Source organism: Protopterus annectens, chromosome 7.part0 (assembly GCF_019279795.1).
Source record: "Protopterus annectens isolate FY-2018-M chromosome 7.part0, PAN1.0, whole genome shotgun sequence".
Lineage (NCBI taxonomy): Eukaryota > Metazoa > Chordata > Ceratodontiformes > Protopteridae > Protopterus > Protopterus annectens.
In genome coordinates, this window is record NC_056739.1 from 1,065,471,202 (window position 1) to 1,065,492,712 (window position 21,511).

General features: G+C 38.9%; 1 protein-coding gene across 3 annotated transcripts in view; it reads left to right on the forward strand.

The window, feature by feature from the left end:
• The window catches only part of FBN1 (fibrillin 1), a 4,097,759-nt gene that overhangs the window by 3,153,164 nt on the left and 923,084 nt on the right, over positions 1-21,511 (forward strand). For all 3 annotated transcript variants that reach the window (XM_044077620.1, XM_044077621.1, XM_044077622.1), the window contains exon 46: positions 3,168-3,293. In XM_044077620.1, coding sequence (XP_043933555.1) covers positions 3,168-3,293 — 126 coding nt within the window. The remainder of the gene's footprint in view (positions 1-3,167; positions 3,294-21,511) is intronic.

Here is a 21,511-nt window from a genome sequence, read left to right on the forward strand (position 1 = left end):
ATGGCTCCCAGTTTGCAGTCATCTGCGAACTTTGTTAGCCAGAGTCCCTTAGTGTTGGCCTGTATTTCAGAGAAGTAGATGCCAAACAAGAGAGGTCCCAGGACTGAACCCTGAGGTACTCCACTTGTCACTTGTCTGGAGCTGGATTTGGAGTCAGCTACTTTTACAGTGTGGGTTCTGTCAGTAAGCCAGTTCGCAACCCATCGAGTGATGTAGGGATTAATGCCCAGCTTAGTAAGTTTATCTATGATTCCAGAGTGGGGGGTGGTGTCAAAGGTGTTGGCGAGATCCAGGTAGGCTGTGTGGACTGCCTTACCCTTGTCCATGGCTCTGGAGACTGATTCGAAGAAGTCAAGTCAGGTTCAGGAGACAAGATCGGCCCTTCACGAACCCAAACTGGGTGGGGTCCAGTATTTTATGGTTGTCATTGTCTTTGTTTATAAGATCCATGATAATATGTTCCATGGCCTTGCAGATCAGGCTCATCAGACTGATGGGGCGGTAATTCCTGGGATCCAAGGTGGATCCCCCCTTGTGGAGTGGGATAACTGTAGCTGTGCGCCACTCAGTGGGCACAAAGCCTGAGGTGAGGGTATGATTAAACATGACACTTATGTGAGGTGCCAGTTCATTTTGTAGTTCATGTAGTACACAGCCCGGGATGTCATCCAGTCCCATGGATGCTGTATTCTTAACTTTGGAGGGTGCGTTTTTTACCTGTGTGGCTGTTATTACCGGAATTTGGCAATCTGCCGGTATTAAGATGGGCCATTTAGGGGGTGAGAGGGGGGTGAAGTTGGCACTGAATCAATCTGCCAGGATATCGACAATATCCTTGGGATCAGTATATTTAATGCCATTCTGTTGTAACTCAGAGCAGATCTGAACATTGCCATTTAGATTCTTGACATAGTTATAGAATGCCTTGTGGTTGTCTTTGGAATCTTTGGCAATTTTATTTTCGTAGCTAGCTTTGGAGGATTTTATGAGGAATCTCAGTTTCTTACTGAGGCTGATAAGGGAGTTTTTTTGCATCCTGGGATTTTCCTCTTTTCTGCAACAGTTTCATCCTTTTGTTGTAAAGTTTGTTTATGGCAGGGGACCACCAGATTGGCTTCCTTTTTTTGGAGGAGAGCATCTTGGTTCTATTTGGGATTGCACAATTCATGCATGAGTGGATGTGCTCGTACAGTGCCTTAGTGTAGGACTCAGCAGTTGAACTTTCACTTCCCGTCTGCATGGGTGTCATGAAGTTTGTAACTTCTGACTTGAGTAGCATGAAGCTGGCTTTGGAGAAGTTTTTTTATGGAGGTTTCCTTACTGGGGGGTGGCGGTGGGATGTGGATGTTAAGGGTGATTAGCTTATGGTCTGACGTGACCAACGAGGGGGTGACCATAGGTGTGAAGCATCGATTTCCCATGTTGGTAATGATCAGGTCTAGGATATTGGAGCCCCTGGTGGGACTATGGATTAGCTGATCCAGGGCATTGGAATTTATTAATTCCAAGAACCGTTGGGCAAAGGTGTTGGTACACGAGTAGTTTTCCCAGTTAATGTCAGGGTAGTTGAAATCACCCAGTATTAGGGTGTTTGGTTGTATATTAATATTTTCCAGTATGTTTAGAAAGGTGTAGTTAGAATCTTGGGGCATGGTGGGGGATCTGTAACAAGCTACAATTTGGATTCCAGTCTTACCTAGTGTTAGTTGCACCTGGAGGATTTCAGACATATTGTGTTGGGCAACTAACCTAATGGTGTGAATATCCTTGGTGAATATGGACACTCCTCCACCTTTAGTGCTTCAATCCTGGTTTGGTGGCCGAAAAGTGTGGTAAGAGTTGTAGCCTGGTATTGCAGGGGTGCTCTCTGGAGCCTTGAACCAGGTCTCAGTTACTGCACAGATATCGATGTTCTCCATTTTTAGGAGTGCCTCGAGAGAGTGCATTTTGAGGTTTAGACTTCTAGCATTGAGTAGCATTACCTTCAGATTTTGCATGCTTGTACCTGTTACGGTGGTGGTTTTGTCCTCTGAACTTTGCCTAAAAAAGGCACTATAGGGGTGGTAAGAGCCTTAGCCAGTAATCTGAATCCCAATGGCGACATATGCAGACCATCTCTGGCAAAGCATCGTGGTCTGTCGATCATGTCGACCCAAGCAGACAGATACTGGAGCCCCTTTGAATGACACCAGAAGCTTAGCCAATTGTTGAAGTCAATCATTTTGTCCTTATATTGTGGTATCATTCTGGGTGAAGGCAGGATGCTACTCAGGGTCATACCTGCCTGGGCCACATGATCCGAGAGCTCTTCCATGTCTCTTTTCATGTAGTCCAGAGAGGTACGTCTCAAGTCATTCACTCCATCATGGACAATGACAGAGTCATATTTGTACTTGTTGTGGAGTGACTTGAGTGCATGAGTTATGTGGCGGATCCTGGATTCATTCATGGTACATCAATAACTAGCCTTCTGGTGTTTTTTTTTTTTTTTTGTGGTATATTGTCTTTTGACACATACGGGGATATTTATTTTATTTCATTTTATTTAGCATATGTAAACTGGAGTAAAGCACTTATCCAATGGACCATTTTCTGACAGCCCAGAGGAGAATACAAACAAATAATCATAGGAAATTACAAAGTAGCAATTATGTGACATTATAAGTTTGAGAGGAACAACTAAGGTTGACATACAAACTTTGTACTAACACATTTAAGTATAAAATAAGGTATTAAATACAGGGTAAAATATTGATGATATAACTTGCATCAGTACCTCTTCCTAATTATTTCCCAGACCCTTATTTCAAGTTTGCTGAGAATGTTGTGGAAAAGGCTTCACCTCTTAATAAATTTAGAAAGTGGTGTCTTCTATGTCTTTGCAAACTCAATTCACATCAGATAATTTGTTATTGAGTGTATTACTTGCCCTGACTTCTACCATATGCATAGTCACTAAATGCCTGAGTAGTTTCATCTGACATTTGCTTGCTGCAATTGAAAGCTACTTTTTCAGATAGTATACTTTTTTTCAGATATTACTTGTGTGACAATGCTTTTCAGTAACTACAGTAATAAATGCATGTAATGCATTATAGCTGAATAAAGATATGACTCATGTTGCGGCTATTGTGATATAACTTAACATGCAATTTATTGCCTTGCAGATCGCAACGAATGTCAAGAAATCCCAAATGTCTGTAGCCATGGGCGATGTATTGATTTAGATGGAGGTTATCGCTGTGTCTGCCATAATGGATTTAAGGCAACACCAGATGAAACTATGTGCATAGGTGCGTAAGTAAACAGTACTAATAAACTAGAAAGTTTGTAATGTGAGATATCATGAATATAAGTAAGGTATGGTAGATTTCTAACAGCAGTTCAAAATTCACAGACTTAACTATGAGGAATTGAGAGGCATGGAGCCTTATTACATATGTGAGCCTGTAGTTAGAAAGAAGATGTAGACTTTAACCTGCAGCACTATTCCTCAGAGCTATTATTGAAGATTTTCAAGTGAAATTTGTTTATTTTACCTTTATAATTGCCATATATTTCCCCATTGAGGTAGTTCAGACAAAATGGAGAGTTACTGAATAAAAGCATTCTTCAAAATACCATTGACTGATTCTTTGATAGGTTTACTCAAGCATACTAAAAGTTACATTAATGGCACAGAGTACCTTCAGGAGTGAGCACTAGTGGGAATGCCAAGTAATTAAAGAGACCATTGAAATAGTGCTCAGTGTTTAACTCTTAAGAATTCTTTCCTTTTTTTAGTATGCCGCGGTGGTGCAGCGGTAGTGTTGTTGCCTCACAGCAAGAGGTTCTCCCGTTTGATTCTCGACTGGAGCGCCTTCTGTGTGGAGTCTGCATGTCCTCTCCGTGGTCGAGTGGAGTTCGGAAGACATGCGTGAATGGGTGTGCCTTCGTTGAAGGTTGGGCATCAGGCTGGCACCTCGGCACCGTAAAAATCTACTGCCAATCATTAGCGGACTGGAGTTCCACTGTGGTGACCCCTAACCGGGAAAAGCCGAAAGAAGAACAATTATTTTAATAATGTCCATAGTTGAGGTGACAATGGTCATCAAAACATAAGATTATATTTGTTTAGATAACAAAGCATTATATATTAACTTCTTTGGTAAAGCATGTTATTAGCACATATGAATGCTGTTTCAGCTCTTAAGTAAATAAAATTGGAAAGGTAGCAACCAAGTCAATGTCTATGCTGTCTACACTACTTACATAGAATGCCAAGTGACTGAAGAGTTTTAATGCATTCACTTCTTCCATAAATAGTAGAGTCCAGATTAAAAAAAAATAATAAAATCATGGAATATTCTTTTTTGAGCAATTAAAATACTTTTATTATATTATAACATTTTTCAGGTTAACATACTGTACAATCCCCGTGTATGTTACACTGTTCATTTCAGCCCTGATTGCTCATATAAACATTTTATAATTAGATATTTATACAATATTAATAAAGCAGCCTGTTATCAGACAATCGGTGCTGGCTAGTTTTAAGCATGCAGATCCAAATGTCACCATCATCTATTTTTTTATCTAGTCTGAAGTGCATGTTTGATTTAACATTGCTCATTAAACATTGCTCTTCCACTTATTTTTTTTTGCTTCTGTAAATCCCTGAATTTGTATGACTGCTGGATGCCTGCTGTGTCTGTTCATCCATCTCTCATTCCAATCTTCAGTTTACAATTATCTCATTTCTTTGCAAGGTCTTTATTAGGCTGAAATTTGATAACAGTTAAACATACAAATTATCTATGTACAACCTAATTTGAGATAAGGCATTGATTAGTGAGCCTATTGTTTTGTTTTCACTATATTACAAGCCTTAAGAAGAGAAACAGTGACTTGCCATTTTGTATTGGAATCTACTTTATTAAACTGATATCAGTCTTAGATACTTTGATTTATACTAATGCCTTCTCCAAGTTCAGATTCCATTACAACATACGGTATAACCCAATGCGTGGTGTGTGTCTGATTTCTAACAGTTCTCAGCTCCATATTTTCAACATTTTCAGCTCTCTTATTGACAGCTTGCCTTTGGGTTTCCATTTTCTAGTTATAGCTTTCTTAATCGCAAACAATAACAACATCTCCACTTCTTTAGTACATACTATTTTATACCAATGCATCAAAAAACATCTTTATATTGAGGTTAAATTCTCTTCAAAGTATAAGATTTAGCATATTATTCAACTCATTTTTTGTACTGAAACACCCCTGTACATTCTCAGAATATATGTCCCGGGAACCTCTTTCTGAACCATCATGTCTCCAACATATGCATGTTGTCTTCTATGTGTACTGAAATGTTTGTGCACACATTTCCATACAAAACTCAACTTAATTGCATGTGTAGAATTAAGACATTTTGTACTCCACTGTTTGTTTGTAATATCTTTATTTAATGTTTTTTTGGCATACTATTTTTACTTGTATACTGTATTGTATTCTCAAATCTAATATTGCCTTATATGTTCTACTTATTACTCTTAAGCTCTGTGCCGAGTCATGTGTTGGGGCATAGTTCAATACTATAGCCTTTGCTTTTGCGTCCTTTCATGTTGGGCTATTAAATAAATAATGTTTGTCAATTATCAATGTTATGTCATGTTCTGGATTGCTTACATAGTATATCCCCTGCAAAAAGGGTTATTTTTCTCATTAGTATTTATTCATTTATATCCAATTTTGTTTGATTGTTTTACATCCCTGTCAAGTGGCTAAGTAAAAAGCAAAGAGCAATGATGAAAGTGGACACTCCTGCCTAGTTCCTCTTGTAAGGCTAAGTGTTTTACACAGCTCACCACTATACTTCTTCCTAGCTTTAGTTCCTCTACTGATATTAAGTATTAATTTTTTAACACCTTTATTGAATTATCACTTAAGACATAGTCAAATATACATTTATATGAAAGAAAACAAACCATATTAACATATTCCCGGTTGCAAACGTCATACATCGCAAGTATTCTTTTGTATCATCAATCCAGCATTACATAAATTGATCAGTTTCTGCCTTCCCTTAAACTTCACTCCTCCTCCAAAGCATTACGATGCATATATTATTTCCACAATTTCTATTTGTTTCTCTGTAATTTGCACTTCCAGTTCCTTTATCTCCGTTATAGTATTTACTACTTCAGGTACAGCTGGTTCAGACTTTGATTTCCATTCTCTAGTAATTGCTTTGTTTGGACCCAACAGAACTAAACTTAACAAAGCCTTGTTATGTCTAGACAATTCAGATCCTGTATACCAGCTCAGAAAATCATTTTCTTAGCTACACCCTTTTGCTTACCCAGTATTTCTGACAGAGTATTCTTTAGGGAGTTTTTTAAAGTCTGGCAACTCATTACACTTCCAAAACATATGATGTCATTCTGTTTCACTGTTGCAGTATTCCTTACAATAGGGATCCCCTGCCAAGGGTGGCCCAAAGTCTGGCCAATATACCAACGCCTTTAGGTTGCTAAGGGTATGCTGTACATCACAGTATGCTCCCCATGTACAGCATGGGGCATAAATGTGACATCCAGATGTACCATCCTCGGAACTTCTTTGCCACCAGTTTGAACGTGTCATCAGTCTAAACATTTACTAGCTCAGATAAGTGCCCCATTGGAGTTTTGTTATCTTTTTTCTTTGTTTTTGTTGCTTGTGGGATTCATGTCACCCAGAAAGGGTAAATGCCAGTGCAATAGACAAATTCCACATTAGATGCTTCCCAAGACCATACATCCTGTTCTACTTGCCACACTTTCGTTCTTAAGACTGCATAGTCAGCTTTCCTCTTTGGTCATAATCAACATCTTAAGCTGTTGGCAAAAGACGCTATGAAGGAACTTCCTGCTCCTAGAGTCAGATGTCTATGAACAAGAAGGCCAAGAAAGCTAAGTCTGATTTTTCAGCTGTGCCACCTTCACCGGACATCTCTATTTTGGCCAGTGAAAGCCTAGAAGATCGCCCAGCTGCTGGGTTGGATTCCTCTGCCGTGACCGCTTTGGAGACTGGCATAGAGCCAGCTTCATGCACGTCCCTGGAAGTCTTGCAGATGTCCACTTCAGATGTTCAAGTGGAACTGCATCTGATTATTACTGCAGCTGATTATTACTGAAGAGCCTAGAGGTGTTCTTCAGATTTTGGTTAGGGAGGAGGTGCCAACAACAATTATAGAGTATCGTATATGGATTTGAGCCTTCTAAGTTTTACAAGGCTGACATCCCTTTAAAGAAGAAACAAAAAGCTAAACATGTTTCTCCTGTTCCTAAGGACCCTCAGAGTGAATGGTGGAATTTCACTCAAGGTTTGTTTAAAGCCTTTCTGGCTTTGAAGCCTCCTTAAGGACTTTCTGTGCCAGCACCCCCCCCCCCCCTCCCCCAGTCTTCTACACCTCTTAAAAGCCCTAGGGAACAAGATTCCTCTGAGGAGGAGGATTCAGATGAGGAATTCTTTGCCTATTCTTCCCAGATCCCTTCTCCCTTAGACTATGGTTCTGAGAAAGAGGAGTCTACTAGTCCTGACTCTCCTTTTGAAGAGATTTCCTTTGGGGACACAATTTCCAGAATGTTGGAATTTTTCAAATGGGATTGTGACCAGGTGTTTGAGGTTCAGAAGAGGTATTACGAGCTTTTGCAAATGGACTCTTCTAGACCTTCTGCTGTTCCTTCTGTCCTGGCTGCCCTATTGAATGCCTTATCTACTGCATCTCAGGCTCCTGATTCTCAGCCCCCTGCTCCCCAAAAAAGGTGCCCGATGATTGCAAGTTCCTTTATAAGTTCCCACCAGCTGACCCTTCTATGGTGTCTGTGGCATCTGACAAGTCAGCAAAGAACTGCCTTCTATAAAGTTGGTTCCTTCTGATAAAGAAAGGAGAACTATGGAAAGACTGGCTAAGAAGGTTTATACCTCAGCTACCCTTGCTTTGAGGGCTGTCAATTATCAGACCCATAGGACAAGATATATTTTGTTTTTTCAATCTCAGACTTGTCAGGTTATTTTTGGCCTTCCTGGCTCAAGGGGAAGACTTCTGCTCTCTCTTTGTTATGGATTTCTTCTCAGGTGACACACCACTCTATTAAATGCAGTTATGATGCAGCAGATGCCTCTTGTTGGGCTGCTGCTTTTGGCTCTGTGCTCAGGAGATATTCCCGGTTTTAGTTTCAACCTTTGCCTGATGATATTAAGGCTAAGTTGATGAATGATCCTCAGGATAACAAGCATTTGTTTGGTGCTACTGCTGATGATTTGTTCAAGCCCCTACAGGAAAAGGGTAAGGTTTTACAAAAATCTAAAATGTATCTTTGTTTATCCTGTACCTAAATTCCAGAGGAATTATCCTAATAAGCTGGCCTTTGTTAGTAGGCAGTCTTGTCCTACCCCCAAAGGTAAGAAGGGTGGTAGAAGGGCTCCTCCTGCTAAGGCTTCCCAGACTCTTATAGCTCAGAAATCTCCTTTTCCTGACAAACCAGATGCTGTCTGACTATCCTGTACTTAGCCACATTCTTCTTTCTCTTCATCTTTCCCTGTCTCTTCCTGTTTGGTTAAAGGTTACTCAAGATTCATGGGTTCTTTCTATCATTTGCCAAGGATATTACATGGCCTAGAAATCTCTTCCCCCTTTTATGGACATTCCTCAACCCCCTCGGGAACAGTTATTTTTTCCAGAGGTGTTTCAAGATCTCTTGACTAGGAACTATTCAGAAAGTTCCAGTTTCTCAAAGGAGGAAGGCATTTTATTCCAGAATATTCTTGGTCCCCAGGAAAGAGGGCACATGGAGACACATTCTGGATCTCTCTCACCTAAATACCTTTCTGATGGCCCTTTCCCTTTGTATGTTGTCCCTTCAGACCTTGTTTCTTCAGCTACTTCATCAGGCTTTCCTAGTTTCCCTGGTCCTGAAGGATACTTATCTTCATATTCTTATTCATCCCCTTTTCAGGAAATTTTAAATTTTTCTGTTGCTTCCGGGCATTTTCAGTTTTGTGCTTTGTCCTTCAGCCTCTCTACTGCCCCAAGGGTATTCATCAAATGTCTCGCTCCTGTGATTGATTTTTGCAAGCTAAGGGAGTTACAAGTCTTACCCTGCTTAGACAACCTACCTTTTCAGACACCCTCTTCAGAGATTCTACTGCAACATCTTCATTTTGCCATTTCTGTCCTGCAAAGCCTGGGTTCACTTTAAATTTCAAAGAGTCTTTCCTGACCCCTTGACAGGATCATGTGTTTCTGGGATACGGGATCCAGACTGTTCCAATGCTGGCATCTTGCCTCCTCCAAAGGCCTTAACTCTCATTGCCTTCTTTCAATTCCTTCTTTCTCTGGCATCAATTATAGCGAGAGAATTTCTAAGAGCTTTGGGTTTCATGGCCTCCACCATTCCTAATGTCCCTCTAGCCAGATTCCATAGAAGAAAGCTTCAGTGGTTTCTAAAGTCAGTTTGGCTTCAGCACTTCATAGTCCGTCTTCTTCCATGCTTTCAAGCTGGAAATTCAGTTCTGGCTTCAGCAGTTGTCACTCAATCTGGGGCTTCCATTTCAGCCTCCACTCCCCTCTCAGGAGCTGTTCACAGATGCTTCAGACTTGGTTTGGGGGGCTTCCTTCTGCTCTCTAACAGTGCAGGTCCTCTGCTCACTTCAGCAAAAGAAAGATTACATCATTGTCAAAGAGATGAGAGCTCTTCTGTTGGCTCTTCAAACATTTCATCCTCTTCTCATTCTAGGGCCCGGCTAGGTACTGACAGACAATACCACAGTTATGTGGTATGCCAACAAGCAAGGGGGTACAAGATCTTATCTCCTGACAGGTTAGCAGTTAAAATGTGGGAGCTAGCTGTCCAGTATCAAGTGACATTTCAGGCAGTTTACATTCCCTCAGGTCAGAACACTGTGGCAGACTCCCTGAGCAGGTGTGCTTCACAGGGATGAGTTTCTGGACATTGTTCACCAGTGGAGTACTCCTGAAGTAGATCTATTTGCCTCCTCTCTGAACAGACAATTTTTTGTGCCAGAGACAGCCCCATGTCCTCTGGTCTGGAAGGTTGACACACTCTCTTTTTCCTGGAAGGGGATGTTTCTTTATGCCTTCCCTCCCCTGCCTCTCATTCCAAAAGTCCTGTTCAAGATAAAACAGGATGTTTACAAAATCTTGCTGGTGACTCCCTTTTGGCCCAGACAGCAGTGGTTCCCTCATCTTCTGCACTTAGCCAAGGGCAATCATCACAAATTACCACACAGGGTGGACCTACTCACACAAGACAAGCGATCTCTCATCCATCCCCTCTGTCCACTCTTCAGCTGATGCTGCATGTGATAGGATTTTGATTCCATGTAGACACCTTTTTTCCTGAGGATGTGCTTACGGCCCTGCAGGAGGGCAAAAAACCCACTACTAGAAAACTTATCCAAATGGAAGAGTTTTTTTCTTTGGTGTCTTTCTCATAACCTGGATCCAATGTTTGTGGATGTTCCTTTGGTTCTCTCTTATCTGTGTGAATTGCTCAATGCTGGGTTGGCATATTCTTCTGATAAGCTCCACTTGACAACTATTTCTGCTTGTCTGCCTATAGCACCCCCTTTAGCCTCTAGATTTGAGGCTAAACAATTTCTTAAAGGTGCCCTTCATAATAGACCTGCCAGGAAGCCTGTCCCTCCTTCCTGCGACCTTAATTTTGTTGTGGAGAAATTGACTCAGGCTCCTTTTGAACCTGCGGCTTCAGCTTCCTTGCAGCATTGTTCTTAGAAGACTGTTCTTTTGTTGGCTTGTACTTCTGCCAAATGGGTGTCTGAGCTTCAAGCCCTTATGGCTGCTACCACTTTTTTAGTTTTCCGTAAGGGCAGGGTGTCCCTTCCTACTAATCCTTCTTTTATGCCCAAAGTGGTCAATGAGCTGTCTCTTAATCATTCTATTCATTTGCCTATGTTTCCCTTCTCTGCAATCTGCTATTGAGAAGGTTTTGCACAGTTTGGATGTGCACAGACCAAAGCTTTTTGCAAATCTGATCAACTTTCTGTTTCTTTTCATCCTAGATCTTTGGGATTGGCTGTTTCCAAGCAAACTATTTCTTCTTTGATATCTAAAGCCAATTTATTTTTCTCATTATTTTCATGACAAGAGCCTTCCTTCTTTGGTTAAGGCTCATTCTGCTAGGGCTGTGGCTTCTTCTGGTGTTCTATTCAAGAGTTTAGATACTAACTTTGTTCTTGAAGCAGGTACCTGGACTTCTGTGCATACTTTTACCAAGCATTACAAGTCGGATGTGATATCTGGGTTAGAGCTGGCTTTGCTAGGACCATCCTTCATGGGTTCATAGAGGGCTCTGATGGCCCTTCCTCCTCCATCTCTTGTTCATGAGCTTTTCCACTCTCCCTATTGTAATGCATACTGTAACAGTGAAATGGAAGGACATAGTACAGTTGTGTAAAATATTACTATAACTGTAGATGTCCTTCTCTTCGTTGTCACAGTATTCACTCCCTCCCTCCTCCCCCTGGTTTTTTACCCTTCTGGATGTGGCTGGTACCTCTCTAATCCTTGGCCTAGAGTTCCTACTGTGGCTTTCAGTTCTGAGGACATACGTCTGGACATCACCTTTTTGCCCTATGCTGTATGTGGGGAGCATATGTGTGATGTACAGTGTATGCTTAGCAACCTAAAGGCTTTGGTATACTGGCCAAATGTCAGACTGTCCTTGGATCCCTATTGTAAGGGATACTGCAACAGTTAGGAGGACAACATCTACCATTACGGTAAGATTTTACACAACTGTACTTTCCAATTTACCTCTTTCTTCCGCATCACACCTTCATCTTTTGCTAACTACCTGAAATTCTTTGGAGGTTGCTTGGGATATAAAATACCTATGCAAAAACTTCCAAGCAAAATCATTAATCTTCTAGACTTTGTTGCATATTTGGGTACCATATGTATGTCCTCCCATTTTTATCCTAGTGAATTGCTTATCTAATCTTTCTTCCCAATCTTTTCTAACATCCTCTGATTAATTCTTATAGTTATCATGCAGTACTTTATATGCCATAGTAATTATCACTTTTTTAACAGCAGCTTCTCTTCTAGATTGAAACGAAAACTCTAACAGAGATTTTTTTTTCACTTAGCATTTCCCTATCCTATTCTGTTTGCCTATATTCGGATATCAATCTTTGATAGAGAAGGCAGCCTCTAGCCTGCAGTCCAAATGTATTTTTAGCATCTTCTCATTCTATTACTTTTCCCTCTCTTAGTTATTTGCTCCCAATACATTGTTTCCTTTGACGGTTTTCTCCTATAAATTCCAGCCACCTCTTCCGTCTTCTTTCTACCCCTAATTGTAGTTATCCCTATCGGCAAAATCTCCTTTCTTCATTCTTGTGTTGGCTTAGCTCTTAGAATACTTCCTGCTGTTTTATAAATATAATATTTTTATAGCTGTTATTCTTCTTCTTAAGTATCTGCATCCAGAATCCGACTTTCTCATTTCTTGAATTCCCCCATACTTCATCATTATCATCATCATCATCATCCCTTTCCACTTTGAATTACTGCTTTCTGCTTGTGTTATTTATGTTTACATGAGCCTTCACTGTGTAGCTCTAAAATATCCCTTCAAATCAAATAATCCTAAACCACCCTATTCTATTGGAAGGATCACGTTATTCCAATTGACACTTGCTCTTTTCCACTTTCAGATACAATCCTTCAACTCTTTATTAATTATTATGCACAACGTCTCTTCTTGTTGATAAACATTTCCCTGATGTGTATATAAAACTAAAGGGACCAAAACATTTTCCCTGCTTATATCTTGCTATCCATATCCAAAAACAAGAGCTTTCATTTTCTTAGTTTTTCTATTATCTTTTGTTTAGTCTCTTCCCTTATATCCTTAGCTGCAATAGCAGAAGCATTTTTTAATCCATACTGCTAAATTTTTCTTTTTTATCATGTCCCCGTAAATATAGATATTGCTAACCAATTCATGTGTGGGTACATAGGTTACAGCTATAGCCTTTGTTTATTTTCATTAATTTTACATCCCAAAAAGAATCACAACTATCTTAAATGTTCCACCACACTGATATGTCATTTTCTGGTTTTGTCAGGTCCAAAATAATATTGTTTTCAAATAAAGCTAACTTTTCTTGATTACCATACCAGTTATGTCCTTGAATTTCTGAGTCCCTTATTTCCTTTGCCAGTGGCTCTAAATGTAATGCAAATAACAAAGGGGAAAGGGGTCACCCCTGCTTGGTTCCTCTTTTCGGGAACAACTTATCTGAGAGAAACCCTCCCACTTTACTTTTTGCCTCCAATCCCTTATATAGCCTTCTAATTAAAGTTAATATTGTATCAGGGAATGCAAATGCTTCCATTGTCCTACCCATAAAATCCCATCTTATTCTGGTGAATGCTTTCTCAATATCAAGACCCAACAACAACAGCAGTGTTTTATAGGTTCATAGGTAAGTGTTAGGCTAGCTGCCTTTGAAGGCAATTGTAAGCCTAGCCAGTTTCCCTTTTTTTGCTTGAAATAAACTATCCTATTTGGTTATAGATTAACCTTACCCATGCAGTGGATAATTATGTATTAATTATGTATTACCCCTAATGAGAATAACTACAGTTATACCATAGATAATTGGAGTGGACCCATGCATGGGATAATATATTTAGGAGGTACCTCTGTCCATTAGTAGTATAGGGGGCAGTCCTGAAGTAAATTTTCTTGTTTCCCATTGATAGATGTAAGTTGTGCTTGAATATGGACAAGGGTAAGCTTTGTTTCATGTGTGCTTTCTTACATTCCGCTTCCCCCTGGATCAACTTTGTTTGCCTCACCTCCATGAAACCACGTTGATACATGTCTATCAGTTTTTAATTTAATTTAGCTACTGTGGACATAAACACTTTATAATTCTGTTTTAAAATTGAGATGGGCCTATATAAAGCTGTGTCTGATATGTGTTTACCATCTTTAGGTATTACAACCACCACAGCTTTCTTCCATGATGTTGGTGCTTCCCCTCCTTTTAAAATACTGTTAAACAAAACCTTCCAGATCTTTATCACTGTCTTTACTCCTAGCTTCCAAACTCCCACAGATTGATTATATGTCACCATTTTATCACATCTCCTCTTACCTGTTAATTATTTAGCATCATCTGCCTTTAACCTTTACATACTTAAGTCTCCCATAAATATTTCCATTTGTGCTCTTTCTTGATTTACACATTTCTGTTTTGTATAAGTTTTTATAAAATTTCCTAAGTATTTCTAATACCTCTGCAGGATTTTGATTATTTTTCTTGTTATAGGCTTCTTAAGTTTGGCAACAACTCTTTTTACTTTATGTTGCCTAAGTCATTGTGCTAAACGTTTTGCTCTTTGTGCTCTGGAATAGTTATCAAAAATAGTTGCTTAACAGCAATCTTCCTAAACCTATGCATATTATCCCAATACTCTCTTATTTTCTCTTTAGCACTCTGCAGTTGCATCTCTTCCTGTTCTGTGAGAGTCCCCTTATTTTGCAATACTTTAACCTTTGTTAGCCCCTTAAAATAGTTCTTATTACTTTTTAACCATATCTCTTTTTTATTTATTTCTACTCTATTTTTAAACTCCACTTTCATTTTATCCCACTCACTAGCTGTAACTTCTGAAAAAAAACATATCTTCCCTAATAATTCTCAAATAATTTCCAGTACCCATTCCTTAAATTCTTCTCTTTTTAACAGATAAGTAGGAAAGTGCCAGTGTCTCATTTGTACTTCATTACCCTACATTTTTATCTTAGTTTTTATTGCCACATGATGTGAAATATTTATTGGATTTGTGTCAAAGCTTTCAATTAAATGCACACGTTCCTGTAAAATATAGGCCCCGATTCCAAAACACTTGCTGTCAGCAGGCTGAAAGCAGGTGTTTTGGAATCTGGTCCCCATAGTAAGCCTGTTTATAGATAAGTCTTACACTGAAGTAAGTCACTTACACTGAGAGCAAATCTTTTGGAATCAGGGCAGACTTACTCTGAGAGCAGCTCTTCTGGAATCTGGCCCATAGTTTCTGTCTAGTCTAGCACAGTTGTACATTGGGGAATAATACGTACATTGTCTCTGATTTTCTACAACTGAAGTCACGTCTTCCATACCAAATATTTTCATAAATGTCTTCAGAAATCTGCTGTCTTTTATTATATTTTCCCTTCTAGGCTCCCCAGATAAATCTTCACTGCTGCAAATCAAGTTCATGTCCCCACCTCTAAGTAATATTACCTGCTGAAAGCTAATTATTTCTCCCAAAATGTTCTTTGTATTAAAACACCATTATTAAATTATCACTTAAGACACAGGAAACATGCATTAGCAGAAAAGAAAACAAAACATTTTAACATTTTTTCATTTAAATACATCACATACATTTTCTTTGCTACTATCATCAGCCCAATATCACAAGCAATTGCTGAATCCCTGCCTTCCCTTAAACCTCACTCCTACTTTTCATTAAGATTATTATTGTTCCCACAATTTCCATTTACGTCCATGTAATTTGCTCCATCCTTTTTCTAAAGATCCCTCTCCCCATTCTTTTATCTATTTTGTAATATTCAGTACCTCAAATACAGTTGGTGTAGACTTTGATTTTCATTTTCTAGTAATTCCTTTTTTTGGCATCTAGCCGAATCTCCCAAATTTTTCTTTATCTCCATAATAGCAGTTTTAGGTGGAATATAAATACATGCCAGCATAAACATCCTCCATTTTCAGTAGCCCTTTACAGCCACAAATGTATAATTATTGTCTTTTTTCCCTCTTCTATCACTATTGGAGCTCCTCTAGCAGTTAGTATAAGTACACCCCTTTTCCTTTGTCCCTGATATGCTGCTGAATATCTATCCTGAAATCCTTTCTTTATCAAATTTACATGCTCATTTCTTTCTAAATATGACTCGTAGCATTGCTATTTGCACTGTGCATTTTGTAATGTAATTGAATACTTTTACCTTTTTTGGCTATACCTGTGAGGCCATTCATGTTCTAAAATAGTATGGATAGTGTAGCCTTTATGACAAATTATTATATCCACCAATTATATATGTCAGCTTTTTAAATGTCTATTTCCAGCTTTTCTGTTACATGTACCCACTAATCTTCTATGGAATTAAGAGGTATGGAAACTATTGTTGGGGATCTAATTAAACATGTTGACAACCCATTTTCTGAGTCAGTGCCATTTGAAAATGGTGTTTCAAGACCTAGTTCCAAAAACAGCAGTAATTGTTTAAATGATTGGTATGCATGTTAAGCAGATGTCTTCCAGGCAGAAGAAAAATGGTCTCTAAACCTAAGACCTGGCAATATGAGTTTGTAGCCATTATGATTAGAAGTTACTATATCTACCAATTATATATGTCAGCTTTTGTAAATGTCTATTCCAGATTTTCTGTTGCATACATACACTAATCTTCTATGGAATTAAGAGGTATAGAAACTGTTTTTGGGGATTTAATTAAATGTGTTGATAACCCATTTCTTGAATTAGAGCCATTTGAAAACTGTGTTTCAAGACCTAGTTTCAACAATAGCACTAACAGTTTAAATGGTAGGGATGTTTGTAAAAGAGACATCTTCCAGTTGGAAAAAAGGTCTCTAAACTTAAGACCTGGCAATATGAGATCTTTTATTTGGAAGACTGTGTAAGAGTTGAATGTGTACCATTTGGGTTAAAGGTATTTAAATTTCTGAATGGGGTGAAATTTGGTGACAAGCTTTATGGAGACCTGATTACATTATTTAATGACACTGGGGTTTATCTAATGATATTAGTGGAGGATTATAAGTTTAAAGCCCACCACTTAGAAGAAGAAATTTGAGTGTTGGATGATAACATTAGAAAAAATATATATATTTTTGCAGTTTAGTACTTGGTACCATTGTATTACTGCTAAGATCAGTAGGCTTGTTTCTACCATCATCAACAGGAAATGGGAGAAGTTACAAAGAGACCTAGAAGTTTACGAAACAGAGACAGCTTTCTTGTTGAAAGAGGAAAAACTGTTAACAATAAGTTTAACAACGATCTGGTTGGGAATGTTGTTCTGACCATTGTTAATAATAACAAAAATAACTTCAGTAAAGAAACAGGAGACCAAGCCCAAGGTTGTTTAGCCAATCTTGTTAATGTACAGCCCCCAGTTTTGTCGCTAGCCCCTTTTACTCTGAATCTCCCTGGAATTGTAAAGACTTTGAGGTGGAAACCCAAAGGGAAAAGGCATGCCAAGGGGAGAGGGAAAGGAAAGAGGAGAAATTGAATGAACAGATGGATATTGTGAATTTGAGTGATATGCCATTAAATGACGATTACTTGTCTGTTCTTTCTAAAGGTTTCTCCTTTATCCCTACGTATTCGTCTAACACTGCCAATGTTTTCATTGACCTAAAGCTAAGCTAAATTTAAAATATTTGTTACACGACATCCCCCACTTTGGTAACAATAACATGAGGCTAACCATCAAAAGTACCTTTAACCCAGACAAGTGACAAGTGGAGTACCTCATGGTTCAGTCCTGGGACCACTCTTGTTTGTCATCTACTTCTCTGAAGTACAGGCCAATACTAAGGGACTCTGGCTAACAAAGTTCACAGATGACTGCAAACTGGGAGCCATTATTGAATCTCCAAATTATGTGGATACTCTACAAAAGGGCCTTACAGAAACAGATGCTTGGTGCCAGAGCCATGGGCTCAAGCTCAATACCAAGAAATGTATAGTTATCCCCTTTGGGAAAAAACATGTACCCGTGAATTATCACATAGGTGGCAGTACATTAAACACCTGAAGTGTAATAAGAGGCTTGGGGACACAGGTGGACAGTGGTCTCACCTTCGATAACCACATCACCACAACAGTCAGGAAATCCTTCTATGTGACACACCTCATCACTAAGGGCTTTTCATCCAGAAGAAAGGAGGTCATTGTCCCACTGTACTCATCCCTCATTAGAACCATTATAGAATACAACGCCCCATTTGGTCTGTACCTCTCAAGACACCTGCAACAACTGGAAAGGCCATAGAAATACCTCAGTAAAAGAATCACAGGCCTATAGCAGATGCCCTATGCTGACCGCCTTAAAAAACTCCAGCTATACTCTGTCACATATCGTCTACTCAGAAGTGATCTCTGCTTAACATACAAGGCCATGCCAAACCCAGAGCTGTTGGACATGCTACACTTAAAGAAATCCCAATCCCTCAGAGCCACATGCTCCAGGGATCTCAGCCTTGTCATCACAATAAACAAAACATGCTGGAGGGATAGGTTCCTGAACCAGAGACTCCCCAGACTCTGGAATAGACTGCCCATACATGTCAGGCAGAGCGCCCCTTTGGCTCTCTTCAAAAGGAACCTTGACGATTGGATGGGAGAAAGGAAATTCACCCCTGGGATCACATCAGTCGCCCTGCTGGACAGGGGTCCAGGAAGTAAATAATGTGGGAAGAAATAGCCAGGGAATTGTTATGGCTAGGCTTGTGTAGGCCCTAGGGTCGATAGCCTAGTACCAACCTATGAACCCCACTTTCCATAGTACTTTACAAGTATTCCACCATGTATGTGAAGAAGACCTACGCAGTTGTTTTGGAAATAGACCCAAATTCCACAACTTACCACAAAATGAGAGTTGTCCAATAATAGGAACATCCAAGTTATGAAACCTGATAAAAGTTGAGTAGCAGTTATTATGAACACTGGAGATTAAACACTGGCCATTAACAATCTCCTCTTAGATAGAAATTGTTATGTGGAGACAACAACAGATAAGATTAATAAGAAGTTTTCTGATACTGATACTGTTTTATTTGACATGCTTTGTCAAGGTAACATGGCTCATGACTTATACTTATATACCTTTTTTTTTTGAAAGTTAACCATCCTAAAATGGCCACGTTATTTGGTATCCCCAAGGTTCACAAAAACAGGGACAAGGCACCATGCAGGCCTGTTGTTTCAGTTGACTTTTACAAGACTGAACCAATTTCCATGTATCTAGGCTATCTGTTAAATCCAGGGGTCTATATTAGATGAACGAAAGTTCATCTTAGCGAACGCTCACATGAGCGAATATTGTGGAACTCGAAACCGCAATTGCGAGATCGTGGTACAGTGAAGATGGGAATATTAGCCCTTTCCTCACTGTAGTGCGATCTCGGAGTTGGAATATATATTTAGGGGGGGTGGGGGGCACAGCCCCCCACAATTGGAGTTTCGAGTACCTGGATATTCGTTCATGTGAGCGTTCGCTAAGATGAACTTTCGTTCATCTAATATAGACCCTAAATCCAGTATAAAGTCAGATTTCTACTTGAGAGGCTCTTGGCATATTTTAGAATTGCTAAGTAATGTTAAAGAGAGAGTCAAGGGATCTTTTTTGTGTCTGTAGATGTTGCTTTTCTGTACACTAGTATTCATCAGGACACAGGGATAGATTTTGTTACAGACTATTTGATAAAGTTTACAGAATTCAGCAATGATCTTATAAATACTATTTGTGTGCTACTAGAGGTTGTATTGGACAGCATTTTTTTTTTTTGCTTCACAATGAAAATATTTTAAACAGAAAACAAGAGTTGCAATTGGAGCAAGGGTTGCTCCAGTTTTTGCAAATTTGGGAATGGCTTGGTAAGCACAAACTTATTTTAGGACCCACCAACTGTTTGAGAAAGTTATTATTTACAAAAGGTTCACTGATGATTTAGTCATCCTTTGGAATCGGACAGAAGCTGAAGTTCATCAACTGTTCAAATATGCTAATGAAAACACTGCCTTTTTGAAATTCACTTTAGGTGATTTGGGTAAGAAAATCAACTTTCTGGACATCACCATTTCCTTAAATGAGGAAAACAAGAGATCTGTAAGCAGAAGTTTTAGGAAAGGCACCTTTGTAAATAATTATTTATATAGGAAGAAAGAGCACCCTTTTCACATGAAGAAAGGGGTTATTAAAGGTCAGTTCATTAGGTTAAGTAGACTGACCAGTGACAATGAAATATATCTAACAGAGTTTGAACACCTAAAGAAGCTTTTCCTCTACAGAGGGGATTTTTTTATCGAAAATCATCCAGGAGTTTAATTTATTAAAGCAGAATAAAGCAAAACCCATTTTGAGCAACTACACCACAGATATGTTCATTGTTGGAGAGAAAGGACACAGTTCCAGTAATTCCCCTAGTTCACTTTATGGGGAGACATTCCCACTTTCCATAACTTCTGACATGTTTCTCATCAAAAAAATATTGAATAAAAACTGCAATAACGTCTTTGGCAATAAAGATCTGGTTAAGGTTGTTGGAGATTGCCCATTGTTCACTTACAAAAGAAACAACAGTGTGAAAAGTATTTTAGAGAAATCCAACTCCATTTGTACAGGCATACAGGGTAGTCCTGGCACATAGATGCGGAAATGTAGATACTGTAGATTTGTCTGTAATACTTCAAGCATTTAGTTAAGAGCAGTAGATAGGACTATTGGGGGTAAAGATAGATAGAGGGTTGGGAGGGTGGCCTAATGGTTAAGGTGTTTGCCTTACACACACAAGGTACAAGGTTTGAGTCTCACAAGGGATAATTGGCTAGGTTTAAAATGGCTTGCAAGGGCAATTAACCTAGTACTAATCTATGAACCTATTTGATTGTAACTGCCATTGGGTGGTTTATTTAGCCTCCTGCGAGACATCCTTGAGCTATTACATTGGAAAACCCATCAGGAAATGATCTAGAAGTATTTATGAACATATCACGGCCATTAGAAATAAAGATTTAAGTAATTCCCTAGTGAAACATGCTTTAAATTGTTAAGATTTTAGGAAAATTCAGGTTTTTGTTATTGATGCAGCTACGTTAAATAGTTTTTCTATATTGCTTGAATGCCGCGAAGCAGAATGGCAGATCAGGTTGTGTGCTGACAAAGAACTGGGGTTATATGAGGCAATCAAATGCTTTTTATTAAAACAGCAATCTTAAAAATGTTGTTAGATATTGTTTTATTTCCATTTTTTATAACAATACTTTTTGTATATATTGTACAATGCTGCTTTTAAGAATCGTTTGAGATTAATTAGGACGTTATGTTGATTGGCTTTTGGCAGCCATGTGACTCTGGGATAAGTTTTAAATATAGTTATGAGGGGCATAGTTTTATTCTGATGAAGGTCTTCTAGAAATAAAGAAGAAAAGTACTTATTCAAAGTTCGAGCCTCCGGTGTATGTTTCAGCCTCAGTAGAACATGATTTTTTTTTTTTTTTTTTTAGTTTTAGATAGTGTTCTGTGCCACGGGTATTTGTGTTTTGATGCACCCACTAATGTTTGGCAGGTTGATCCATTATACAGCTGTTTCTTATCTCAGTTTGAACCTCTGTCACATTTTACAAGACTTTTTTCTTTTAGTGAAAAACCGTCAACCTTCGCCCCAGAAC